The sequence below is a fragment of the Rhinolophus sinicus genome, linkage group LG03 (assembly GCF_036562045.2).
Source record: "Rhinolophus sinicus isolate RSC01 linkage group LG03, ASM3656204v1, whole genome shotgun sequence".
In the NCBI taxonomy this organism is placed as follows: Eukaryota; Metazoa; Chordata; class Mammalia; order Chiroptera; family Rhinolophidae; genus Rhinolophus; species Rhinolophus sinicus.
Genome location: NC_133753.1, coordinates 97,057,126 through 97,080,274, shown reverse-complemented (window position 1 = coordinate 97,080,274; position 23,149 = coordinate 97,057,126). Strand labels below are relative to the sequence as shown.

At 44.4% G+C, this 23,149-nt stretch overlaps 1 protein-coding gene across 1 annotated transcript in view; it reads right to left on the bottom strand.

The window, feature by feature from the left end:
• Positions 1–9,657, bottom strand: part of REC114 (REC114 meiotic recombination protein) — a 63,615-nt gene extending 53,958 nt beyond the window's left edge. Inside the window, exon 1 of the mRNA XM_019735926.2 lies at positions 9,499–9,657. Coding sequence (XP_019591485.2) covers positions 9,499–9,657 — 159 coding nt within the window. The remainder of the gene's footprint in view (positions 1–9,498) is intronic.
• Between the last annotated feature and the right edge of the window lie 13,492 nt (positions 9,658–23,149).

Below are 23,149 nucleotides of genomic sequence, written 5' to 3'. Positions count from 1 at the left end.
TCAGCCCATGCTGCTGACTGTCCTAAAATCTTTCAAAGGTCCACAAACACCAAACAGGCAGTGGCTGTCTGTGGTGTGCCCTATAACTCTTCTTAAGCAGCCCCCGGCACTAGTGCCTGTCGGCCTCAGTACACAGCATAGCCTCTCCCAGGTGCCTCCAAGCCCACTACAGGTAGCTACCAAAAACAGATCACTCTGTAGCTCCAACCAGATAGCCCCAGCCTGGGCACAGGCAGTGACTGACATATGTCTGTATTGGAGCTCCTCTCAAGAGGCTCCAGAACCAAGAAACCCAGTGGCTGGCTTCAGACCACATCAGAGCACCAATCAATTAGCTCCACAAATGACACACCCAAAGGGTGGACTCAGCAGGCACCAGAGCCCCACTACAGCATATCCCACAATGTGGGGTCAACTCCTGCACAACAGCTTATCCTCTGAAGTCACGGTCAAAACTCACAGACAGTTAGCCTGAGGGTCAATTCCACTCAGTGATGGCCAACAGCAGTCAAGGACCAACTACAACAGGAGGGCACACACAACCCACACCAAGGACACTCCTGGAGCACCCAGCTCGGGTGACCAGGGAAAGCATACCACTGGGTTCCACAGGACACCTACCACATAAGGCCACCTACCAAAGACTAGGAGACCTAGCAGATCTATCCAATACATAGAAACACACAGAGGGAGGCAGCCAAAATGAGGAAACAAAAAACATGTCCCCAAAACAGAACAAATCTCCAGAAAAAGAACTAAACAAAATGGAGGCAAATAACCCACCAGACATAGAGTTTAAAACACTGATTATAAGGATGCTCAATGAATTTGGTAGAAGAATAGATGAACTCAGTGAGAATTTACAGAAAGAGATAGGAACCATAAAAAAGAACCAGTCAAAAACGCAGAATACAACAACTGAAATGAAGAATTCATTACAGGGAATCAACAGATTAGATGAAGCAGACACTGAATCAGCAATTTAGAAGATACGGTAGCAGAAAACATGCAATCAGAACAGCAAAAAGAAAAAAAATTTAAAATGAGGTTGGTTAAGGGACCTCTGGGACAACATCAGGTGTACAACATCATAGGGGTACCAGAAGGAGAAGAGAAAGAGCAAGGGATTGAAAACCTATTTGAAGAAATAATGATGGTAAACTTCTCTAATCTGGCAAAGGAAATAGACATACAAGTCCAGGAAGCACAGAGTCCCAAACAAGATGAACCCAAATAGGCCCACACCAAGACACACATCCTAATTAAAATACCAAAGGTTAAAGAAAAAGAGAGAATCTTAAAAGTAGCCAGAGAAAAGCAGTCAATTACCTACAAGGGAGCTCCCATAAGACTGTCAGCTTATTTCTCAACAAAAACTTTGCAGGCCAGAAGGGATTGGCATGAAATATTCAAAGTGATGAAAATCAAAGACTGTGAGAAAGATGTTAGGAAAATCTGCCTTCATTGGCTGATATTATCTTTTGTCTGTTAGCTTTTTGTTCCCTTGTTCCCCCACATGAGAGACTGCATGTGAGGTATTGGTTAGCTTAGGGTGAAGAAAATTTCTCCCTGGAGGTTCCTAAAAAAATTATGAATAGAATAACCGTATGACCCAGCAATCCCTCTCCTGGGTATCTACCCAAAAAATCTGAAAACATTTATACATAAAGACACTTGTGCTCCAATGTTCATTGCAGCTTTATTTACGGTGGCCAAGACATGGAAACAACCAAAATGTCCTTCGATAGATGAATGGATAAAGAAGTTGTGATATATATACACAATGGAATACTATTCGGCAGTAAGAAAAGATGAAATAGGACCATTTGTGACAACATGGATGGATCTTAAGATTATAATGCTAAGCGAAATAAGTCAGACAGAAAAAGCAGAGAACCATATGATTTCACTGATATGTGATATATAAACCAAAAACGACAAAAGAACAAGACAAACAAATGAGAAACAAAAACTCATAGACACAGACAACTCATAGACACTCTGGTTTAGTGGTTACCAGAGGGTAAGGGGGGTGGGAGTGGTAGAAGAGGGTAAAGAGGATCAAATATATGGTGATGGAAGGAGAACTGACTCTGGGTAGTGAACACACAATGGGGTTTATAGATGATGTAATACAGAATTGTACACCTGAAATCTATGTAATTTCGCTAACAATTGTCACCCCAATAAATTTTTTTTAAAAAAGAAAGAAATGAGAAAAAAAACCCCACAACAACACCTTTTGCAATTGCAACAAAGAGAATAAAATACCTAAGAATAAAGTTAACAAAGGATGTGAAGGTCCTATATACTGAAAACTACATATTATTAAAGAAACTGAAGACAACACAAAGAAATGGAAAAATATTCCATGTTCATGGACTGGAAGAATCAACACAGTTAAAATAGCTGTATTATCCAACTGGAAGAATCAACAGTTAAAACAGCCATGTTACCCAAAGCAATGTACAGATTTAATGCAATCCCCATCAAAATCCCAATGGCGTTTTTTAAAAAAATAGAACAAAAAACATCAGATTTGTATGGTATCACAATAGACCTCGAATAGCCAAAGCAATCCTAAGAAAAAAGAACAGAGCTGGAGGTATCACACTCCCTGACTTCAATTTATACTGTAAAGTGATAATAATCAAAACAGCATGGTATTGGCATAAAAAAACTGACACAGAGACCAATGGAATAAAACTGAGAACCCAGATATAAACCCACATATACGGGGCAAATAATATTAGACAAAGGAGCCAACAGCATACAATGGAGAAAAGACAGCCTCTTCAATAACTGGTGCTGGGAAAATTGGAAAGTCACATGCAAAAGAATGAAACTAGTCTGTTATCTGTCACCATATATCAAAACGAAATAAAAACAAATCAAAGACCTACACATAAGACCCGAAACAATAAATTGTATAGAAAAAAGCATAGGTACGAAACTTACGGACCTTGGGTTCAGAGAGGATTTTATGAATTTGACCTCAAAGGCAAGGGAAATAAAAGCAAAAATAAATGAATGGGACTATATCAAACTAAAAAGCTTCTGCGCAGCAAAAGAAACAGCCAACAAAACAGAGAGAACCAACCGAATGGGAGAAGATATTTGCAAACAACACCTCCAATAAGGGGCTAATATCCAAAATATGTAAAGAACTCATACAACTCAACAACAAAAAAACAAACAATCCAATTAAAAAATGGGCAGAGGACCTGAACAGACATCTCCCAAGAAGACAAACAAATCATAAACAGATGTATGAAAAAATGCTCAACTTCACTATTAGGGAAATGCAAATCAAAACCACAATGAGATACCACCTTGTACCTGTTAGAATGGCTGTTATCAACAAGACAAGTAATAACAAGTATTGGAGAGGTTGTGGAGAAAAAGGAACGCTCATACACTGCTGGTGGGAATGTAAAGTGATACAGCCACTATAGAAAACAGTATGCAGGTTCCTCAAAAAATTAAGAATAGAATTACCATACGATCCAGCAATCTCTCTTGGGTACCTACCCAAAATGCCTGAAAACATTTATCCATAAAGCTGTATGTACCCCTATGTTCACTGCAGCACTATTCACAGTGGTGAAGACATGGAAACAAGTGTCCTTCAACAGATGATTGGATAAAGAAGATATGGTACATATATACAATGGAATATTACTTGGCATAAGAAAAGATGAAATATTGTTATTTGCAACAACATGGATGGATATTGAGGTTATCATGCTAAGCAAAATAGGTCAGACAGAAAAACTTGAGAACCATATGACTTCACTCATATGTGGGATATAAAACTGAAAGCAACAAAAGAACAAAACAAACAAAAAATCACAGACACAGTTTAGTGGTTACCAGAGGGTAATGGGGGAGGGGGATGGTACAAAAGGATAAAGGGGATCAAATATATGGCGATGGAAGGAGAACTGACTGGGTGGTGAACACACAATGCAATATATAGATGATGTATTATAGAAACGTACACTTGAAACCTATATAATTTTACTAACGAATGTCACCCCAATAAATTTACTTTAAAAATTTTTAAATGGCAGTAACTACAAATATATCAATAATTACTTTAACTGTAAATGGATTAAATATTCCAATCAAAAGACATAGGGTGGCTGATTGGACAAAAAAACAAGACCCAATCATATGCTGCCTACAAGAGACCCATGTCAGATTGAAACACATATGCAGACTGAAAAGTAAAGGCATGGAAAAAAAATATTTCATGCAAATGGAAATTTTAAAAAGCTGGGGTAACAATACTTATATCAGGCAAAACAGACTTTGAAACAAAGGCTATATCAGGAGACAATGAAGGATAGTTCATATACAAGAGCCAAGATGTGGAAGCAACCTAAGTGTCCATTAATAGAGGACAGGATAAAGAAGATGTGATACGTATATAGAATGCATATAGGCCACAAAAAAGAATGAAATCTTACCATTTGCAACAACACAGTTGAACCTAGAGGGTATTATGCTAAGTGAAATAAGTCAGACAGAGAAGGACAAATACTATATGATTTCACGTATATGTGGACTCTAAAAAAAAAAAAATGAACAAAATAAATGAACACTCAAAACAGAAACAATTCATAGATACGGAGAATAAACTAATGGTTGCCAGATGAGAGAGGGGTTAAGGACTGGGTAAAAAAGGTGAAAGGATTAAGAAGTACAAATTGGCAGATACAAAATAGTGACGGGAATGTAAAGTACAGCATAGGGAATATAGTCAATAATATTGTAAAAAATATGTATGATGCCAGGTGGGTACTAGACTTATCAGGGGATCAGTTCATAAATTATATAAATATTTAACCACTATGCTGTACACCTGAAACTAATATAATATTGAATGTTAACTGTAATTGAAAATTTTTTGTAATTTTTAATTAAAAAAATAAAACAAAAAATAATAATTATCATGGAGTTTTAATGAATCTTAAATTATCCATTAAAAATACTATTATTTGTATCATTTTTACCCTGTATGTTAATATCCAAATTCCTCACATAACTGAGACACATAATTGAACTGCTATTCCCCATATGAAATATTAACACTTCTAAGACAAACAACATAGTGGTTAAAAGCACATCTTTTGGAGATAGGAAAACCAGGGTCTGAATTCTTTCTTCTCACTTATTATCTCTGTGTCCCTGGATAAGCCACTGAACCTCTCTGAGTTTTAATTCACTTACCTATAAAATGGGTATCATATTTGCTTCATAGGGCCATTATAAGAAATGTACCAAAGCAAACACTTATAAATAGTAGCTATCATGTCATAATTATTACATTATCATAAAGGAAGTTCAGAGAAGTTACCATTCAAACATTTACTAAGCACCTATCATATGCTAGAAAATATGTAAGCACTAGGAATAAAATTTAAAAAAAGGACAGTTAAGAAGACCCAAAGTATATCTTATGCTGAACTCACACTTAAAAGTTCATTTCAAGTACACACTTCATATTCTGTTTCTTAATTTCTAAGTAGGGCAATTATTTTACATTCTTCCTATAAAAATTAAGGAATGTTATCCTTTTGAAAGGAAAAAAATAAAACGTCGAAAATAAGATTGAAAATAGGACGTTGTCAGGTTCAACCAGTTAGGGCATATCTGAGAAATCCGTGGAATCTGAAAAATGTGGTAAAACTTTAAAAGCAACCGGCAATTAAAACCACCTTTCAAAATTATTCTCGAATTAGTAGACTAAATTATATTCAGACATAAAAAACACAAAAATGGACCAATCTGTTATTATGATCATCTTTTTCAGAAGGGCTGGGCTAACAGATGTAAGGAATTAAAATCAAGTTCAAGTTTGTATTTCAAAAATTTGCTCATTCCACTTAAATGACAGATGGCTTAAATATTAACCCCATTAATAAAATGGCTGCATATTCATTATGAACCTGATTGCTTTACCGCATTCATTTTATTAATTTGATTACCTGGCTGCCCATTTCATTCAAGGTCTTCTAAACCCTTGCTTTTCAAAGTGCGGTCCTAGAATAAACAGCATCAGCATCACCTGGAAACTTGTTAGAACTACAGAATTTTATTCCCCATACTAGCCCTACTGAGTCAGAATTTGCATTAAAAAAAAAATCCCCAAGTGATTTCTGTACACACTGAAGTCTGAGTAGCATAGTACTAAACCGTTGATTTCTTTCTTTTAGCATCACGAAAAGTTTATTTGCTTCCAAATGGTGGTTTATTTGTCTCCAGATAGTACATTTTAATAATAATAATTCAATTCAGATGAATAAATCAAATCAATAGACACATATATATTAGATAGTCTATATAAAATATTTGTGTCCCAGACTTGACCTAACCTCTCAACTAGGACTTCACATCTTAAAAGTCTCGTTGTTCTAGTCATTTTTTCTCTTGAGTCAACAACATTTTTGCCTCAGCATATGGCCACATGATGAAAGTCTTCTCTGTAATTAAACAACTAAAATACTAGGAGCAGATTCTTCACATAATTTCAGAAAAAAAAAAGAAAAACTCAAAACAGGTTCAACCAAGGTTGAGCCTGAAAGTTCCCTAGAGAAAACCAATGACCAGAATGACTCTGCCCTCCACAACAATATATTTTTATGCTTTACCTAACATTTTTTTTACTGTAGGTAGCACATATTTTTAAAATAAGAAATTCACATGGGACTTAGTGCAGTTCTTTATATAGCTCATCTTCTATTATTACTATTGCACAATAGTCACAGTGCACATAAAATAGAACAAATCTTGTTTTCTCTTTCGTTTCTCCAAAAAAAATGACAGACCTAGGCTGAAACTGATCCCAGCAGGTAGGATGGTTCGGCATAGATTCAAAGGAAGGTACAAATGTTCACTTTTCAAAAGCACTGCAAAAGCCAACCTCATCTCTTTTCACTGTAGCCGTGGCTTTATGCCAAACATTTGAAAACTGTTGAAAAGTGCTGTTCTGTATAAGCAATTATGAAGAGCTTTGCAAAAAGAAGGGGGACAATTGCAATAACTATCAACTCCTTAGAATGGTCAAATGCCCATGGCCTCTGGGTTGCAGGATAAGAATCTAAGAGTTACTGGCTTCCTCTGAGCCAATGCACCCACCCAGAGGCCTGAGGAGAAAGGGTTTGGAGGGTGTTAAGAGAAGGTATCAAAGAATCTCTTGGGCAGTCTCAAAAATTACATATGCCCTCAAACATCCCCAGTTTTTAAATAAGATCCTATTATTGATTAGTCACCCTTGAATTTAACTTTTTGTTCACCTCATTTTGCATTTGCAGCCTATATAACAGCATTCCACAAAAGTACAACTAGGTATTTGATGCCTTTTTTGTGGTCCTAGATATACTGATTTCAAGCTTCAAATAGTGCCCCTGGCTCTAATATTCTAGAATTTGGTGAGCAATTCATTAAGCTGTCTCTACTCACATTCACAGCCCAGTCCCTCAGAAGAACTGTCCGTGCACACTGGCTTCACTTCCTCACCTAAATCACTCTTCAGCCCACCACTCTGGCTGCCACCTTTTCCCAATACTGAACCTTCTCTTGGTAAAGACCTACAGACCTTCATGTTGCTAAACCCAATGGACATGCCTTAGTCATCATTTTGCCTCGCTTTGCAGCATCATTCAACAAAGTTAATTGTTCTCTCCCTCTTGAAATAACTTTTGGTAGCTTCGATGGACCTGCATTCTCCTGGTTGCCTCCCAACTCTGTCCCTTGTCAATCTTTAGGACTGTGTCTCCTCTACCTGACCTACAAATGCTACCTTGGGGCTTGGTCCTGGAATCTCATACAATCTCATGACTAGAAGCATCCCCTTCACACTGACATGCCAATTGCACATTTACATCTCCAGACCAGGTCTTTCTTCTGAGTCTAGACCGGTACATCCAACTACATATTCAACAGCTCCACTTGGATGCTTCATAAATATATTTAAACTCAATACATTCAAAACTGAAGTCTTGGATCTTTCCCTCACTGTTCCTCCTTCAATGTTTCCCATCCCCAAACCATCTACCCAGCTGTTCCTGCTAGAAACCCAGGAGTCCTTTACTTTCACCACTTGTACCCAGTCAGTCTCCAAGTCCTTCTCTTTTGGCCTCCAAAATGTAGCTTTAATATGCCCAGTTTCCCACCTCTACTGCCATCCTCCACTCTCACCCCCGCCCTCCAGTCTAAGCCATCATCTCTCGCCTACCACATGGCAATAGCACTCTAAGTCATCTTCCTGGATCTACTCATATTCCCCTTCAATTTCTTCTCCACACCTCAGCCAGAGTGATCTTTCAAAGATGGAAATGCTTCTACTTAACACCCATCAGTGGCTTCCTACTGATTCTAGGATAATGTTCATAAGGCACCTGCCTACCTCTCCAGACAACCTCATCTCACGCTATTATTCCCTGTGTTCTCTATAAGCCCCCGCCTTACTCTTTTTTTTCCTGTCTGCTACACATGCTGAGGCTTCCCCAGGTGCAAGGCCTAGGAACATGTTGGATCCTCTGCCTGGAATATTTGTTTCTTTTACTTGTCTTCTACCCACTGCTGCCCAGACCACACCAACACACACACTCACATGCATAAGCCAAAACCCCAGGGTCCACGTGCAAGAGCCAAACTAGACCAAAAGGAACTGAATGCTAGCAACCTGTGGTGTTAAAACAGAACATAGGACAAAAACGTGATAAAAGCAAACCCTCATGTAACTTTATACAAGGCACTGTTTTAGGTGATTTGTGTATATACATATATATATATATATATATATATATATATATATATATATATACATACACACATATATATACATATAAAATACAACAATCTTATGAAGTAGGTACTATTATGATCTCTATGTTAAGATAAACAAGGTACAGAGAGGCTAACTTCACCAAAGTCCCAGAAATTGTGTGGCAAAGCCAGGGCTCAAACTTAGACGGCTTCTGTGTGAAGGCTTGACTGCCTGTAGCCTGACAACTTGGTTAGGGACTGTTCAACCCCCCCTTCCACACAAGGGATGTGGAACTGGTTTACATAATAATGGTTTTTGGATAAACTCTCCACTAGATTAAAAACATAAATGAGGGGAGGGACCACTTATACCTTCTTCACTGATACATCCCCAGCCATCTGAATAAAATCTAAAACATCACTGATGCTCTATATAAATATCTACTGAATATATGAATGTTTGCTGCTCCCTTGCATAATTATTTGAGAATGTACTGGGTTCCAATCATGTCTTATATTATTATCTACCTACCTATCTATCTATCTATCTACTCATGTTCTATGTTAGCTATCGGCTAACCATTCCTGCCAGTCCCTCCGTGTCACCTCCTCCTGTTCGTGTGGCCTTGGGGGACTAGCAGCGTGGCGACAGCGGCCTGTCTTCCCTCCTTCCTGGGGGAGGGGGTTAAGAGCCTCGAGGTCTTTCCCGCTCTCAGGCCTCACCTTCCACGTGGGGGAAGAAGCCATCCCAGCTTCCAGGCCAGACCCAGGTGGCTCTCCCGTGCCCGAGGGCATAAAGCGGCCATACCGCTGCAAAGGCCACTGCACTGCGTCTCCACCAGGAAGGCCGAGACCCGACAGCTCCTTTCCCGCCTCCGCCATGTCCAGCCTTCTGGCGTAGGCAGCTGCGGGCGCCTGCTAATCAGCGCAGCTAACCAATCAGGAAGCGAGATGACCCAAGGCCCACCCTTCCGTCTAGTGCAAGCCAATGGGAAGGCCCCGAAGCTCCTGCAGGGGGCTCTCGGGTTGTGGGTGTCTTTGTCCTTTGTGCTCCTCTCCTCTGAGGCAAACTGGAGGTGGTAACTTGTACCTTGAAGCAGGGCCGTGCCGCTTATCATTGGTCATTGGCCATCCCCTTTGCAGCACTCAGGCCCTCCCCTTCCCTCAGGCAGCCCCTGTCACCGTCCAGCGCTGAGGCATTTCCAAAAAACTGGCTAACTCCTTGTAATTTCTACACGCTGGACTAGGCCGCTCTCCCATGCTGTCTGGACAAGTGTGGTCTTCCTCACAGCCACCTTTCAGATGACAACGTCCCTGCCCACTTCTCACCCACCACAACACAGCCCCAATTCCACCCGCCATTCCGGAAATCGGGTTATTTCCTCATCCTCCTGCAGTCCCCTGGACGTAACTGCTTCCAGACCGTCACGTTCTCTCCAAAGGAGAGGAGCAAGTGGGTGGGATGCTGCCAGAAATAAAAAGTGTGCCCCAGTCAAACTAAATGACAGGTCCGGGTGATTTATAGTCGACGAAGCACTTCTACATCTGTTATTTCATTTGTCCTCCCAATAACCTTGGTGATGAATTAAAGAAGCAAAACAGATTATTTCCCCCATTGAATACATGGAAGCAATATAAGGTCCTGAGAGTACAAGCGATTTGTCCAAGAGTACACAGCCAGAGTAGAACTGTGGACGTCACAATCTCTAAATGTGTCCACCCCATTTGCAAAGAATTTAAGTATTCATCCAGTCTGTGTCAAATCAGAAGCAATGTATACAGAAGATGGAGGCTATATTAACCAAACTCATAAACTAAAGTTATAATGCACACAGTTTTTAAAACTATGCATGCCAAAGGGTATTAAATGCATAGACAATGGTTAGAGAGGTGATAATTTATTCACTGTACACATGACTGATTAAATATCAGCAGTGTGTAGCTATGCTAGTCACCACAGGGGTTACAGAAATGGGTAAGGCAGGCATCTAGCCTTTTAGGACCTCAGGATCTAATAAGGAAGATGGAGAGATACTTACGATACCTGACAGTTAATGCCACGTGAAAGGTATAAACCACGTGCTCAAAGGATTCAGAGGCAGTAAACATCTATGAATAGGAATGGCAGGGAATACAAAAGAAACCAGTATTCTGTATGGAGGGCAAGTTGAGAAGCCAAAGTTGTAGAGATGAAGAGAGTGACATAGGGCCAGAATGCAAGGTTTTTAAGGAAGATGAGGCCACAAAGGTGAGTTGGGCAGAAAAGCACTGAACAGCAGCTAAGGAGAGTGAATTTTAGTTGGTAGGTAGTGAGGAGCATGGAAAAACAATTTTATTATTTTTTTAAGATTTTATTGGGGAAGGGAAACAGGACTTTATTGGAGAACAGTGTGTACTTCCAGGCCTTTTTTCCAAGTCAAGTTGTTGTCCTTTCAATCTTAGTTGTGGAGGGCGCAGCTCAGCTCCAGGTCCAGTTGCCGTTGCTAGTTCCAGGGGGCACAGCCCACCATCCCTTGAAGGACTCGAGGAATTGAACCGGCAACCTTGTGGTTGAGAGGATGCACTCCAACCAACTGAGCCATCCGGGAGCTCAGCGGCAGCTCAGCTCAAGGTGCCGTGTTCAATCTTAGTTCCAGGGGCGCTGCTCACCATCCCTTGCGGGACTCTAGGAGATGAACCGGCAGCCTTGTGGTTGAGAGCCCACTGGCCCATGTGGGAATCGAACCGGCAGCCTTCAGAGTTAGGAGCATGGAGCTCTAACCGCCTGGGCCACCAGGCTGGCCCAACAATTTTTTTTTTTAATTAAAGTTTACTGGGGTGAAAATGGTTAACAAAGTTACATAGATTTCAGGTGTATAATTTTGTAATACATCATCTATATATCACATTGTATGTTCACCACCCAGAGTCAGTTCTCTTTCCATCACCATACATTTGATCCCCTTTTCCCTCATCTACCACCCCTTTCCCCCCTTGGAATATTTGCATAGGGCAGTGGCAGTATTATAATGGTTGTCCAGACAGGCTAATCTTTCAGGGGCATATAGAATAAACTGCATTCAAGGCAAGGGATATTTGTTACTTATGTTTCCATTAGTCCAGTAGAGCTTGAAGGGGTCAGATTTCAGAAACCTTTTTTGAAGGTCCTTACGTGACACAGCAGTACTGCATTTAATATAGTAGTAAGTGGTCAGAAACTTGGTTTCCATCCCTGTTCCACCACTTGCCAGCTGTGTGACCTTGGGGAAGTCACTTAACCTCTCTGTAAAATAGGGTTAGTAAATACCTACCTTACAGGGTCATAGGGAAGGAAAAATAAGATCAGATGTGGGGAAATGCTAGGTAAATTACAAAGTGGCACATGTGTTGGTTTTTCTTTTTGCAGGGTTAGAATGACTTTCTATGGCTCCCTGCAGGCAGGAGGATGGGAGCGAGAGTCTGACATTCGGTCTCAGAGGCGCTCACCTTCCAGGGCCAGGGCTGCGGATGCTGTCAGACACCCTTCACAGGAGCAGATGGCACTCGCAGTTGGACTCCTGTCACTGCCCAAGGACACCCGGGGCCCTGCTGCGTTCCCACCTGCAAGCTCCCTTCCTAGACAATGCACCTGTGCTTGAGTTTCTGGGGCCACCAGCATCTGCCAAGAACAGATCATATCTGCAAAGGGAGATAGAAAGCCACAGCTTATGACAGAGGCTCTTAAAAAAAAACCAAAAAAAAAATCCCCTACGATATTAAAAATGCAATTTGAGCATTCAAGAGTTCTCAGCTGCTGTAGGTGCTGGGGATGCAGTAGGGAACAAACACGTGTGGCTTCTGCCCTCCTGAAGCTTGCAGTCTAGTGGGAAGGCAGAATGTGGAGGAAATTACTCCCTATTTGTAATGGTTTGTGTCTTAAAGATAAATCTGTAATATTTCTTAGGGTATATAATTCTATACAGTAAAAAGCACAGATCTCATATGTTCAGGCAGGTGATATTTGACACCTATGTTCTCAAGTAACCATCCAAAACAAGATAATGAACATTTTCAGAAGCCCCAAGTTCCCCTAGGAGTTTCTCCTTCCAGTTAATCTCCAACTCCCAGGGGCAACTGCTGGTCTGATTTTTATCACTATTGCTTAGCTTTCCTGTTCCTGGACTTGATATATATGAAACCACACAGAATGTGCTCTTTTATATCTGCTTCTTTTGCTCAGTGTAATTTTGTCTTTTAGCTTCACCCATGTTGTTATGTGTATCAGTAGCTCATCCCTTTTTACTGCTGAATAACATTCTATTGCATGATAATATCACAATTTGGTCTTCACCTGTTGATGGACATTTGGATTGTTTTTTGTTTGTTTTCAAGCTGCTATGAAAATTTTTGTAGATATGTGCTATCATTTATTCTTCTATATATATGTAGGAGTGGAATTGCTGGGTTCTAACTCTATTTTTTAAAAAAAACAACACCAAAGATTTCCATAGTGGTTGTACCATTTGCACTCCTGCCAGCAAAATATGACAGTTCCGGTTGTCCTTCTGTCATTTGCATTGCCAGTCCTTTTAGTTTTAGCAACTCTAGTGGATGTATAGTGGTATCTCACTGTGGTTTTTATTTGCATTTCCCTGACGATGAATAATGTTAAGCCCCATTTCAAAGGGCTTACTGGCCATTGTATATCCTGTTATAAGTGTCTGTTCAAATATTTTGCCATTATTGATTTGTAGGAGTTCTTTACATATTCTAGATCCAAGTTTTTGGTGAGATATGTGTATTGAAAGTATTTTTCCTATTCTATGACTTTCCCTTTCATTTTCTTAACAATGTTTTTCAAATAGCAGAAGTATTTCATTCTGAGTGACGTCCAATTTATTAATTTTTCAGGTGCTTTTTATTAGTGCTTTTCGTGTCCTATCTAAGAACTCTTTGGTTACCCTAAGGTTGTACACGTATTCTCCTATGTTTTCTTCCAGGTATTTTATAGTTCTAACTTTTACATCTAGGCACATGCTCTTCCTTGCATTAAACTGTTTGTGTGAAATGAAGTAGGAATCAAGGTTCATTTTCACCATAGGGTTATAGAATTTAAGTTACACAGGAACAGCCTTCAACCAATGACTGATGGAAATACCCCAATTCCCTCACTCCTCAGGTGCGATAACTCTAAGATTTGCATGAAGCCCCGTCTCCCAGAGCTCACCAGTGGGATCAGGCTCCAGTTACCATGATGTAACTTGCTTGGTAATGATTCCTTTTTGACTAACTTCCTTTCCCTGTCTACCACCCTTAGCAGTGTCTCCCAGGATTACTTTTCAAATAGATTCCTTGCACTTGAATCTTTGTCCCAGGGTCAGCTTTTGGGAAAACCCAAACTAAGACAGTGACAAACAAGGCAGATGTTTAGCCATTAGATGTTTAGATGTTAGTTACATACAAGAAGATGATCCAAAAGGCATTAAGAGGAAGGAGAGGTCGCTCTGTCATTCAGACCCTCAAATGCCTTGCTGACCAGTCACACAGAATAATAGCACTTGTATCAGGACTAACGAATGACCGGTGACTCTGAGCTAACACATCCCCCTCTTAGGAGACCCTGACCAGTTTTAAAAAAACAAAAACAAACCTAGCCCCTATAGTTAAAAAAAGAAAAAGAAAAAAGAGGTCATTTACTTCATGGAACATTTCTTGCTCTCAAATCCTTTTACCGTGTAACTCTACTTTGCAGGTGGCTTAAATGACAGAGGTGCTGGCTGCCTGAGCTGTGAGCACCACCGCTGGAGGCGGGCTGCAGGACTGATTTTGGCATCCTAGCACATCCCTTTCAAAGCAGACCAGGCATCCCGTACATCCCCTCTCCCTGGGATACTGAGTCAGGAAAGGAAGAGATGGCTTCAGTGTCTCTTAGATCAGAGAGAAGTATGCATCCTTATTCTGCCTGCCGTGTCCCTCAGCAACAATTCTGGGGACCACACAGAGTGATTGAGAACTGATGGTGGCCGTGGGGTTTCCCAGAAAAGCCATGTTTGCATCAGTCAAGCCAGATGTGGTGTCTCCATAATGTCAGACCTGGGGCAGCTGTGTCAGAAGGGGGTGCTTCTGGGGAACTCTAACTCACTGCGAGAGAGCAATTATTTTCACGTTTCTACTTTGTCTCCATTTCAGGTCATTGAAAGGATTTCCACGTGGCTGGGCACAGACAATCCCAACCTGTCCCAGGCTGCTGATTATTGGCACAACACGAAGAGAGGTTGACACTGACTTTTCCCATTTATTAAAAACACGCAGAATAATAAGCTAAGTAAAAAAAAAAAAAAAAAGTTTGCCAGCTGGTAAATTTACAAAGCTGGTTTAGAGGCAGAAATAAGAATTTCAAGCAAACCCTAAAGAAAGATTATGAACTCATGCCTTGAAGAGAGGGATTATATTTTATTTATGTTGGAATCCAGAGCTCTGACATATGGTAGGTTCTCAATTTTTTTAAATGAAAGAGTTGCAAATTTTAATATGGAAGAGTGAAAGGGATGATTTAAAAATCACTTGGATGGGCTATAGGGCTACCATTGGGGAAATGGTCAATAACTCTTTCCCATCCTTATCTCCACACAAGTTGGAAGAACTTCAGCTGTATCATAAAGACTCAGAGTTAAAGCTAAGGAAGAAATTTTTGTATCACAAAATCGTAATCTGATAGCTGGTATATTTGGGACATTTATAATCCTGAAGCCTGCAAATACGTAGCAGTCAAACAGGAGCATAGGTGGGAAGACCCCTCTGAAGTCTCCTCCAATTTCATGCATCGCGTATTCCATCATTTGTTGCCCGATCCAGGTGAAGTCATTTAACCCCCTCTGCAGAGCTAGGCTGCGGTGTTTGCAATTTATGCCTCAGAGGACGGATGAAAGCATCGGAAAGAAAACACTTTGTGCTGGAGGATGACTCAGCAGAAGCATTTCTGAGCTTAGTTGTTGAGAATATTTTGAATAATTGACTCTGCAGCCATTGTGACTGCACCCCCAGCAGATGTAGGTTAGGACTGACTCCCAGCAGAGGCTGGGAAGTCCAAGTTGTTGGGGGGCTGTGGGGGCAGAGCCCCAGAAAGTAGTTTACAGGCTCTCGGCCTCACGTGGAGGGGTGCTGGCTCGGGTAGTAGATGGCCATCAGCTGTGACTGATTGGCCGTCAGCTGTAGCCATTGAGCCACTAATATAACTGCTGCGGCTACGAAGGAGAGCCGAGGAGAGTGGAGGAGAGTGAAAGAGGGTCGCCGGTGGGTTGCAGACAAAAGGGACAGCAGGTTGCACGTCCAGTGAACCCAGTCTCCAGTGAGACCGTAGTGGTATGACTCCCCTGCCTATGGCTCCGTGGGTGTTCCTTTTTGGCCTCACCATATCCTGCGTTCTTGTATGGGGAGCGGGACCAGAGACCCCGCAGGCTTCCCCGCACGACAAATGGCGCAGCGAGCAGGGTGTGGTGCTGGCCAAGGCCTACCGAAGGATGGTGAAGCAGTTTTTGCATGTAAAAGCTCAGCTTCGGGAGGCCCGTGAAGAGCGACACCGGGAATGGGAGGCACGGTCTACCTGGGAGACTCAAACCTCCAGATGGCATTCTGCCCTGTTGGCCAGAGCAAGTGTCGTCTTCCTTTTGTTGATCTGCTGCTGCCGTGGGCTCCTAGAGTTGTGGACATCTTACACCGAGGCCTCCACCCACTCAGACACCTGGCACGGTGAGCAGGATTCCGACCAGGTAGGAATGGCGTCTGACTCTGGGCAGGAGGATGTGTGGCCCCCACACAGTGTATGGTGTCCGGTGGCCACTGTTCTCAGGAGTTGAACCCCCAAGGAGGGGTGGGAGGACATGGACGGCTCTCCGGCGAGCGTGGAGAGGGCCCTACAGGCTCTGGCTGAGCAGTTGCCGGAGGAGGAGAAGGCTACAGCCGGCCGCGTGGGCTGGATGTTCCTCACGGCTTTGAGTCTCAACACGGAAAATGCGCTTAATGAAGTGGCCCAGGTGCCTGACCAGGTGTCCCGGTTGGACGCGCTGGAAGCCCGGGTCCGCCTGTTAGAACAGGGGCCCCAAGGTGGAGACTCTGAGGCAGAGGCGGAGGAAGCAAGTGGAGACAATGTAGCTCCCAACCCCCAAGCCCGGCCAATCTTGAAGCAAAGGGTAAAACGTGAGCAACCTTTGGGCCCCGGGGGGGTTGCTGCCGGCAACCCAGCTGTGACTGAGTTCACGACCTACACCCCTTACACTCCCACTGAGTTGCAGGAGCTGGGGAGGCGGTACAGACAGCGCCCTGGAGAGCCAGTCTCGGCTTGGCTCTTACGTTTATGGGATGAGGGAGCAGACAACATTCTCTGCTCCCCAGGCGAGATGGAAAAGCTAGCCTTCGTGACAGTGCATCCGTCCCTGCGACAAAGGTTACAAAACTGCCATAGGTTGGCCAACAACCAGGGCAACCATTCTCTAATGGCGTGGCTCACGGCTGCGGTACGCACCGTATGGGAACAGGCTGGCGAGCTGCCAGACACTGTGAGTCAATGGCAGTCATATACAGAACTTACGCAAATAATCCGTGAAATGGGTATGAGACATGCTATTTTTAACCTCAACATGCAGGGCCCAGATGACGAGCTTTTTACTGCCAGCATGAGAGATCTGGTTTTGGACACTGCACCTGCGAGTGCTTTTGGATCCTTGGTTGCTATTCTTACACCGTATGTAGGGCGACGGATCCATGAAGTTACAACTGCCATGGCCACCCTAGGGGATGTTGAAAGCCGGAGGCGAAGGAAGTTAAGACAGGAGGTCCGCACAGTTGAGACCTGGAAGCCCAAACCAAAGGTAAAGGGGCGAGGTCGCGGGCCTCAGAGAGTAACACGCGCACAGATGTGGCGTGATCTCGTGGCAGCAGGGGTTGATCAGGAAAAAATAGACCAGCAACCCAACGCACTAATGCTTGAACTTTGGAAACAGTTGCGTCCGGAACAACAATTCCAGAGAAACATAAGGGAGGAGTCTGGCAAAGCGCGACCCGTGTCCCTCCAGGACTTCATGCAGCCGCTTGAGGCTGACCCCTTGCAGCTTGATTAGGGGTGGGGCCAAGGTACCCGGTCAGAGGGGACGAGCAGGGACCGGAGGCCCCACGTGGAACTGTCCATACATTGGTCCCCTTCGAATGTACAGAGGGTTTTGGCTCTAGTTGACACTGGTGCTGACTGCAGTCTCGTTTATGGGAACCCAGAACTGTTCCCCGGACCAGCAGTCTGCATTGATGGCTACGGGGGAAAAACTGTGACTGTGAAAGCCGTTTCCTTACCACTGGGTATAGGAAGGCTCCCTCCTCGTACCTACAAGGTTTATGTCTCCCCCGTTCCGGAGTATATTCTAGGGGTGGACGTGCTACATGGCCTCAGCTTACAGACGTCGGTAGGAGAGTTCCGTCTCCGGATCCGGGTGGTGAAAGCGGTGACACGCGGGCATGCTCACCACCCTCCTCAAGCGTTGCCACAGCCCTGGCGCGTGGTTACAGTGTGACAGTACCGCCTGCCAGGAGGGCAGGAGGAGATTGGTCGTACAATACTGGAATTGGAGAAGGCACATATTGTGAGGCCAACGCACAGTCCCTTTAACTCCCCAGTATGGCCTGTCAAGAAGCCAGATGGGACCTGGCGAATGACTGTGGACTATAGGGAGTTAAATAAGGTGACGCCACCCTTGCACGCTGCAGTGCCTTCAATTCATGATTTAATGGATCGTCTGACTGTCCGCCTGGGGACATATCACTATGTAGTGGACTTGGCCAATGCTTTTTTCTCCATTGACATTGCACCCGAGTGTCAAGAGCAGTTTGCTTTTACGTGGGATGGGCGTCAGTGGACTTTTCAAGTCCTTCCGCAAGGATACTTGCACAGCCCCACTATCTGCCACGGGCTTGTGGCCCAGGATTTGGCACAGTGGGATCACCCATCCTCTGTGGCCTTGTTTCATTATGTTGATGACATTCTGTTAACCTCAGATTCTCTTTCTGATTTAGAGCAAGCAGCTCCCTCTCTTCTCCGCCACCTGAAGTCACGCAGCTGGGCGGTGAATGAGGAAAAGGTCCAAGGCCCTGGCTTATCCGTCAAGTTTTTGGGTGTTGTGTGGTCGGGTAAGACAAAGGTTATACCTGAGGCAATCATTGACAAAATACAAGCCTTTCCCCGGCCGACCAAGGTCTCCCAACTGCAGACGTATTTGGGTCTGCTAGGATATTGGCGGGCATTTGTACCCCATTTAGCACAAATGGCAAGGCCCTTGTACAATATGATAAAAAAGGGGGCCTCATGGGATTGGACAGAGGCTATAGAGCAAGCCTTCATTGCCACAAAACGGGCAGTGCAGCAGGCACAGGCTCTGCAAGTAGTGGACCCCGGCCGCCCATTTGAACTTGATGTTCATGTAACCCAAGAGGGGTACGGATGGGGCCTCTGGCAACGGCAGGAGCGTCTCCGGTTGCCAGTGGGATTTTGGTCCCAATTATGGAAAGAAGCGGAGGTCCGCTACTCTCTAATAGAGAAACAGCTGGCTGCTGTGTATGCAGCCCTAGTGGCCACAGAAGCCATCACAGGAACGGCACGCGTGTTGGTTAGAACAACGTATCCTGTCCAGGGGTGGGTCCGTACGTGGACCCAGGGACCCAAAACGGGGGTGGCACAGACCACCACCCTCGCCAAGTGGGGTGCCTACTTGGAGCAACGTAGCAGCCTTAGTTCAAGCCCTTTGAGCACAGAGCTACAACAGGTCCTGGGGCCTGTGGAGCTTGTAGCGCAGGCTGAGCCAAGTGCTCTGCCTAGAGGGGAGGACTTGGAGCCCTCGCCCTACAGGGAAGGACAGTCCCCAGTACCTGAGGATGCCTGGTTTACTGATGGTTCTAGCCGAGGGGCTGCAGCTGTTTGGACGGCTATTGGTGTGCAGCCCAAAACAGACACCATTTGGTTTGATACTGGGACGGGCCAGAGTAGCCAGTGGGCTGAATTACGGGCTGTGTGGATGGTGATCAGCCACGAGCCTGGGCCCCTAGTTATTTGCACTGACAGCTGGGCGGTGTTCCGGGGCCTAACGTTGTGGCTGCCTACATGGAAACACCAAAACTGGTTGGTGGGACACCGTCCACTGTGGGGTCAAGCCATGTGGCAGGACCTCTGGGACCTAGGGCAGAAAAGGAGGTGACCTTAATGCATGTCACAGGTCACTCCCCCTTAGTGTCCCCAGGTAATGATGAAGCAGACGCCCTAGCACGGGTACGATGGTTAGAGCGGGCTCCTGCCACTGATGTGGCCCATTGGCTGCATAGGAAATTGCAGCACGCTGGAAGCCGAACCATGTGGCAGGTGAGCAGACGCTGGGGCCTGCCTTTGAAATGGCAGGAGATAGCAGATGCCTGCTATGACTGTGCCGTCTGTGCCCAGGACAGCCCCCAAAGGCGGAGGCTCCCCTGGGAGACACAGCAGATTACGCGAGGGAGGGTGCCCCTCACTCGCTGGCAAGTGGATTACATTGGACCCCTGCCTAAGGCCCGCAATGCGATATATGCATTTACAGCAGTGGACACTGCTACGGGGTTGATGTTTGCTTGGCCCTGTCCGCTGCGGATCAGCGGCATACAGTGGTTGCCCTTACACGGCTGTGCGCCCTCTATGGGCGCCCCCAAGTCATTGAAAGTGACAGGGGTACCCATTTTACGGGGCAAGAAGTGCAGCGCTGGGCTGCCAGGATGGACGTGCAATGGTTGTTTCACACCCCGTACAATCCACAAGCAGCTGGCATGATTGAACGTTATAATGGTCTTTTGAAGCAAGGTCTCCGGGTGTCAAAACACCCTCCCACGATGCGTGACTGGGCCTCGCGTCTATGGGACGTCCTGAGAGTCCTGAATGAGAGACCACGGAAGGGAGGGCCCGCGCCAGTAGAAGCTCTGCTACATCGAACGGCCGCTCCCATTCAATTACAAGTTACCACCAGTGAGACTCTGTTAAAGCCAGGCTACGGCAGAAATGGGAACATTTTGCTGCCAGCACCCACATGCTTGAAAGCAGGGGAACGGCAGCAATGGACTTGGCCCTGGCAGGTCAAAAGCCCCACTGTCGGTGGTTGGGTCTGATAGCCCCATGGGGGGCCGGTTTGACTCATGATTTGCAAGTGACGCCAGGGGTGGTGGCTGAGTGGCCACCTCAAGTGACTGTAGTATACAGAGGTCCCGATACCGGGATGATTTTGCGAGGAAACTATGTGCTCTCACTATGGCCTATTATGGGGTCCCCTGTTCTGTTACATGTTGAAACTATGCAAGGGACCCCAAGCACTGCCATAAAGGTTTGGTACCACAAAACGGGAAAGGTGCCAGTGGCAGCGACCCTGCTTTCCCCGGACAAAATCCTCCCAGATGGAAGGGATTTGCCATTGTTGGTTCCTAAGAATACTGATGCTTTTCGTCCATAGGTGTCAGTAGGCTAATATGGCACAGGCACCCTAATGGAAGACGCTTGTTGCCTAGATTGTGAGGCGAGACCATTTAGGGGTGGAGTGTGGGGACAGAGCCCCAGAGAGTAGTTTACAGGCTCTTGGGCTCACATGGAGGGGTGCTGGCTCGGGTGGTAGATGGCCGTCAGCTGCGGCTGGTTGGCCGTCAGCTGTAGCCATTGAGCCACTAATATAACTGCTGCGGCTACGAAGGAGAGCCGAGGAGAGTGGAGGAGAGTGAAAGAGGGTCGCCGGTGGGTTGCAGACAAAAGGGACAGCAGGTCGCACGTCCAGTGAACCCAGTCTCCAGTGAGACCGTAGTGGTATGACTCCCCTGCCTATGGCTCCGTGGGTGTTCCTTTTTGGCCTCACCATATCCTGCGTTCTTGTATGGGGAGCGGGACCAGACACCCCGCAGGCTTCCCCGCACGACAGGGGCCCAGAGAGGCTGGGGGAGGTTGTCCTGTTTCCTCACACTGAATGAAAGCTTCAGTCCTGAGGGCATCACAATATGCTTATGAATGAAAATAAATTTCCCTGGGGAATAATTTTAACAATAAATTGAGAGGCCCAGAGAAAGAGTGAAAATTTTGTTTGAATGGTCATTTGAGTTCAGCTAATTTGTTCATTCATTCATTCGGCAAATACTTTTTGGACTTACTCAGTGCCAGACATTAAGCAAGGTAACAGAGAAACAAATCTGAACAGGACACAGCTCTTCTTTTGAAAATGCTTGTAATCTGGTAGACAGACCGACACAACGACAAATAATTTGCAGTATAATGTGAAAGATGCTCAATAAAGGTAGGAACCTGGTATTGTGTTGGTGCAAAGAAGGAGGGATAACAGTCAAACAGCAGCACATAAGAAACTGTACAGAAGGGTGGAGACTTTTTGCCTTGTGATAAAATTCACATAATATAAAATTCATGATTTTAACCATTTTAACGTGTACAATTCAGCAGCATTTTCTACACTTACACTGTTGTACAACCATCACCAATATCTAGTTCCAGAACATTTTCCTCATCCCAAAAGGAAACTCTACACCCACGAGCAGTCACTCCCCGTTTCTCCCTCCCCCTGCTCTTGGAAAACACCAATCTACTATCTGTCTCTGTGAATCTGCCTGTTTTGGAAATTTCATATAAATAGGATCATACAACATATGGCCTTTTGGGTTTGGCTTCTTTTACTCAGCAGAATGTGTTCTGGGTTCATCCATGTAGTATAACATGTATCAGTAATTCTTTTTAATGGTTAAATAGGTAAATAATGGAATAACTAATATTCCATTGTATAGATATACCACATTTTGTTTACCATTCATCAATTGATGGACATTTGGGTTGTTTCCATCTCAGTGGGGACTCTTGAAAAGTACTTTATTTATGTCAGAATAAAAATGGCTTTGCTACGTATCCTCTGATAAAACAAAGCAGTAGAGACATCCAGGCAGGATAGTGTAGTTAAGTTCCCTCCTCAACTTCTCCCGTTTCCAGACACATAGCAATGACAGGTCAAATATAAAAAGAGATAACCAAAAGACAGGGCAAGCATCTCTGGAACCAGAAATCCACAATGGTGAGCAAGGATGAAGCCAGAGCATGCTGGGCTCCAGGTCTGGAACCAGATAGTGCTGATATGAGACTGACCAGCAGAGAAATAGGAATCAAACAGCTTCACAGAAGGTACAGACGAGAGTCAGGCTCCTTGCATGAAGCCAGGAGCTGGATTGGGGTGGTATTCCTTTCAAGAGGGCTTAGAAAAGCTGCTCCTTTGCTGCTTGGTGTAACTGTTTCCAGGAAAATAGGGACCTAAGCAGGCAGGTGGATAGCCAAAGCCTCATGAACAAAACCTGAGTCGAGTCTCCTGAAGGTTCTGAGACAGGA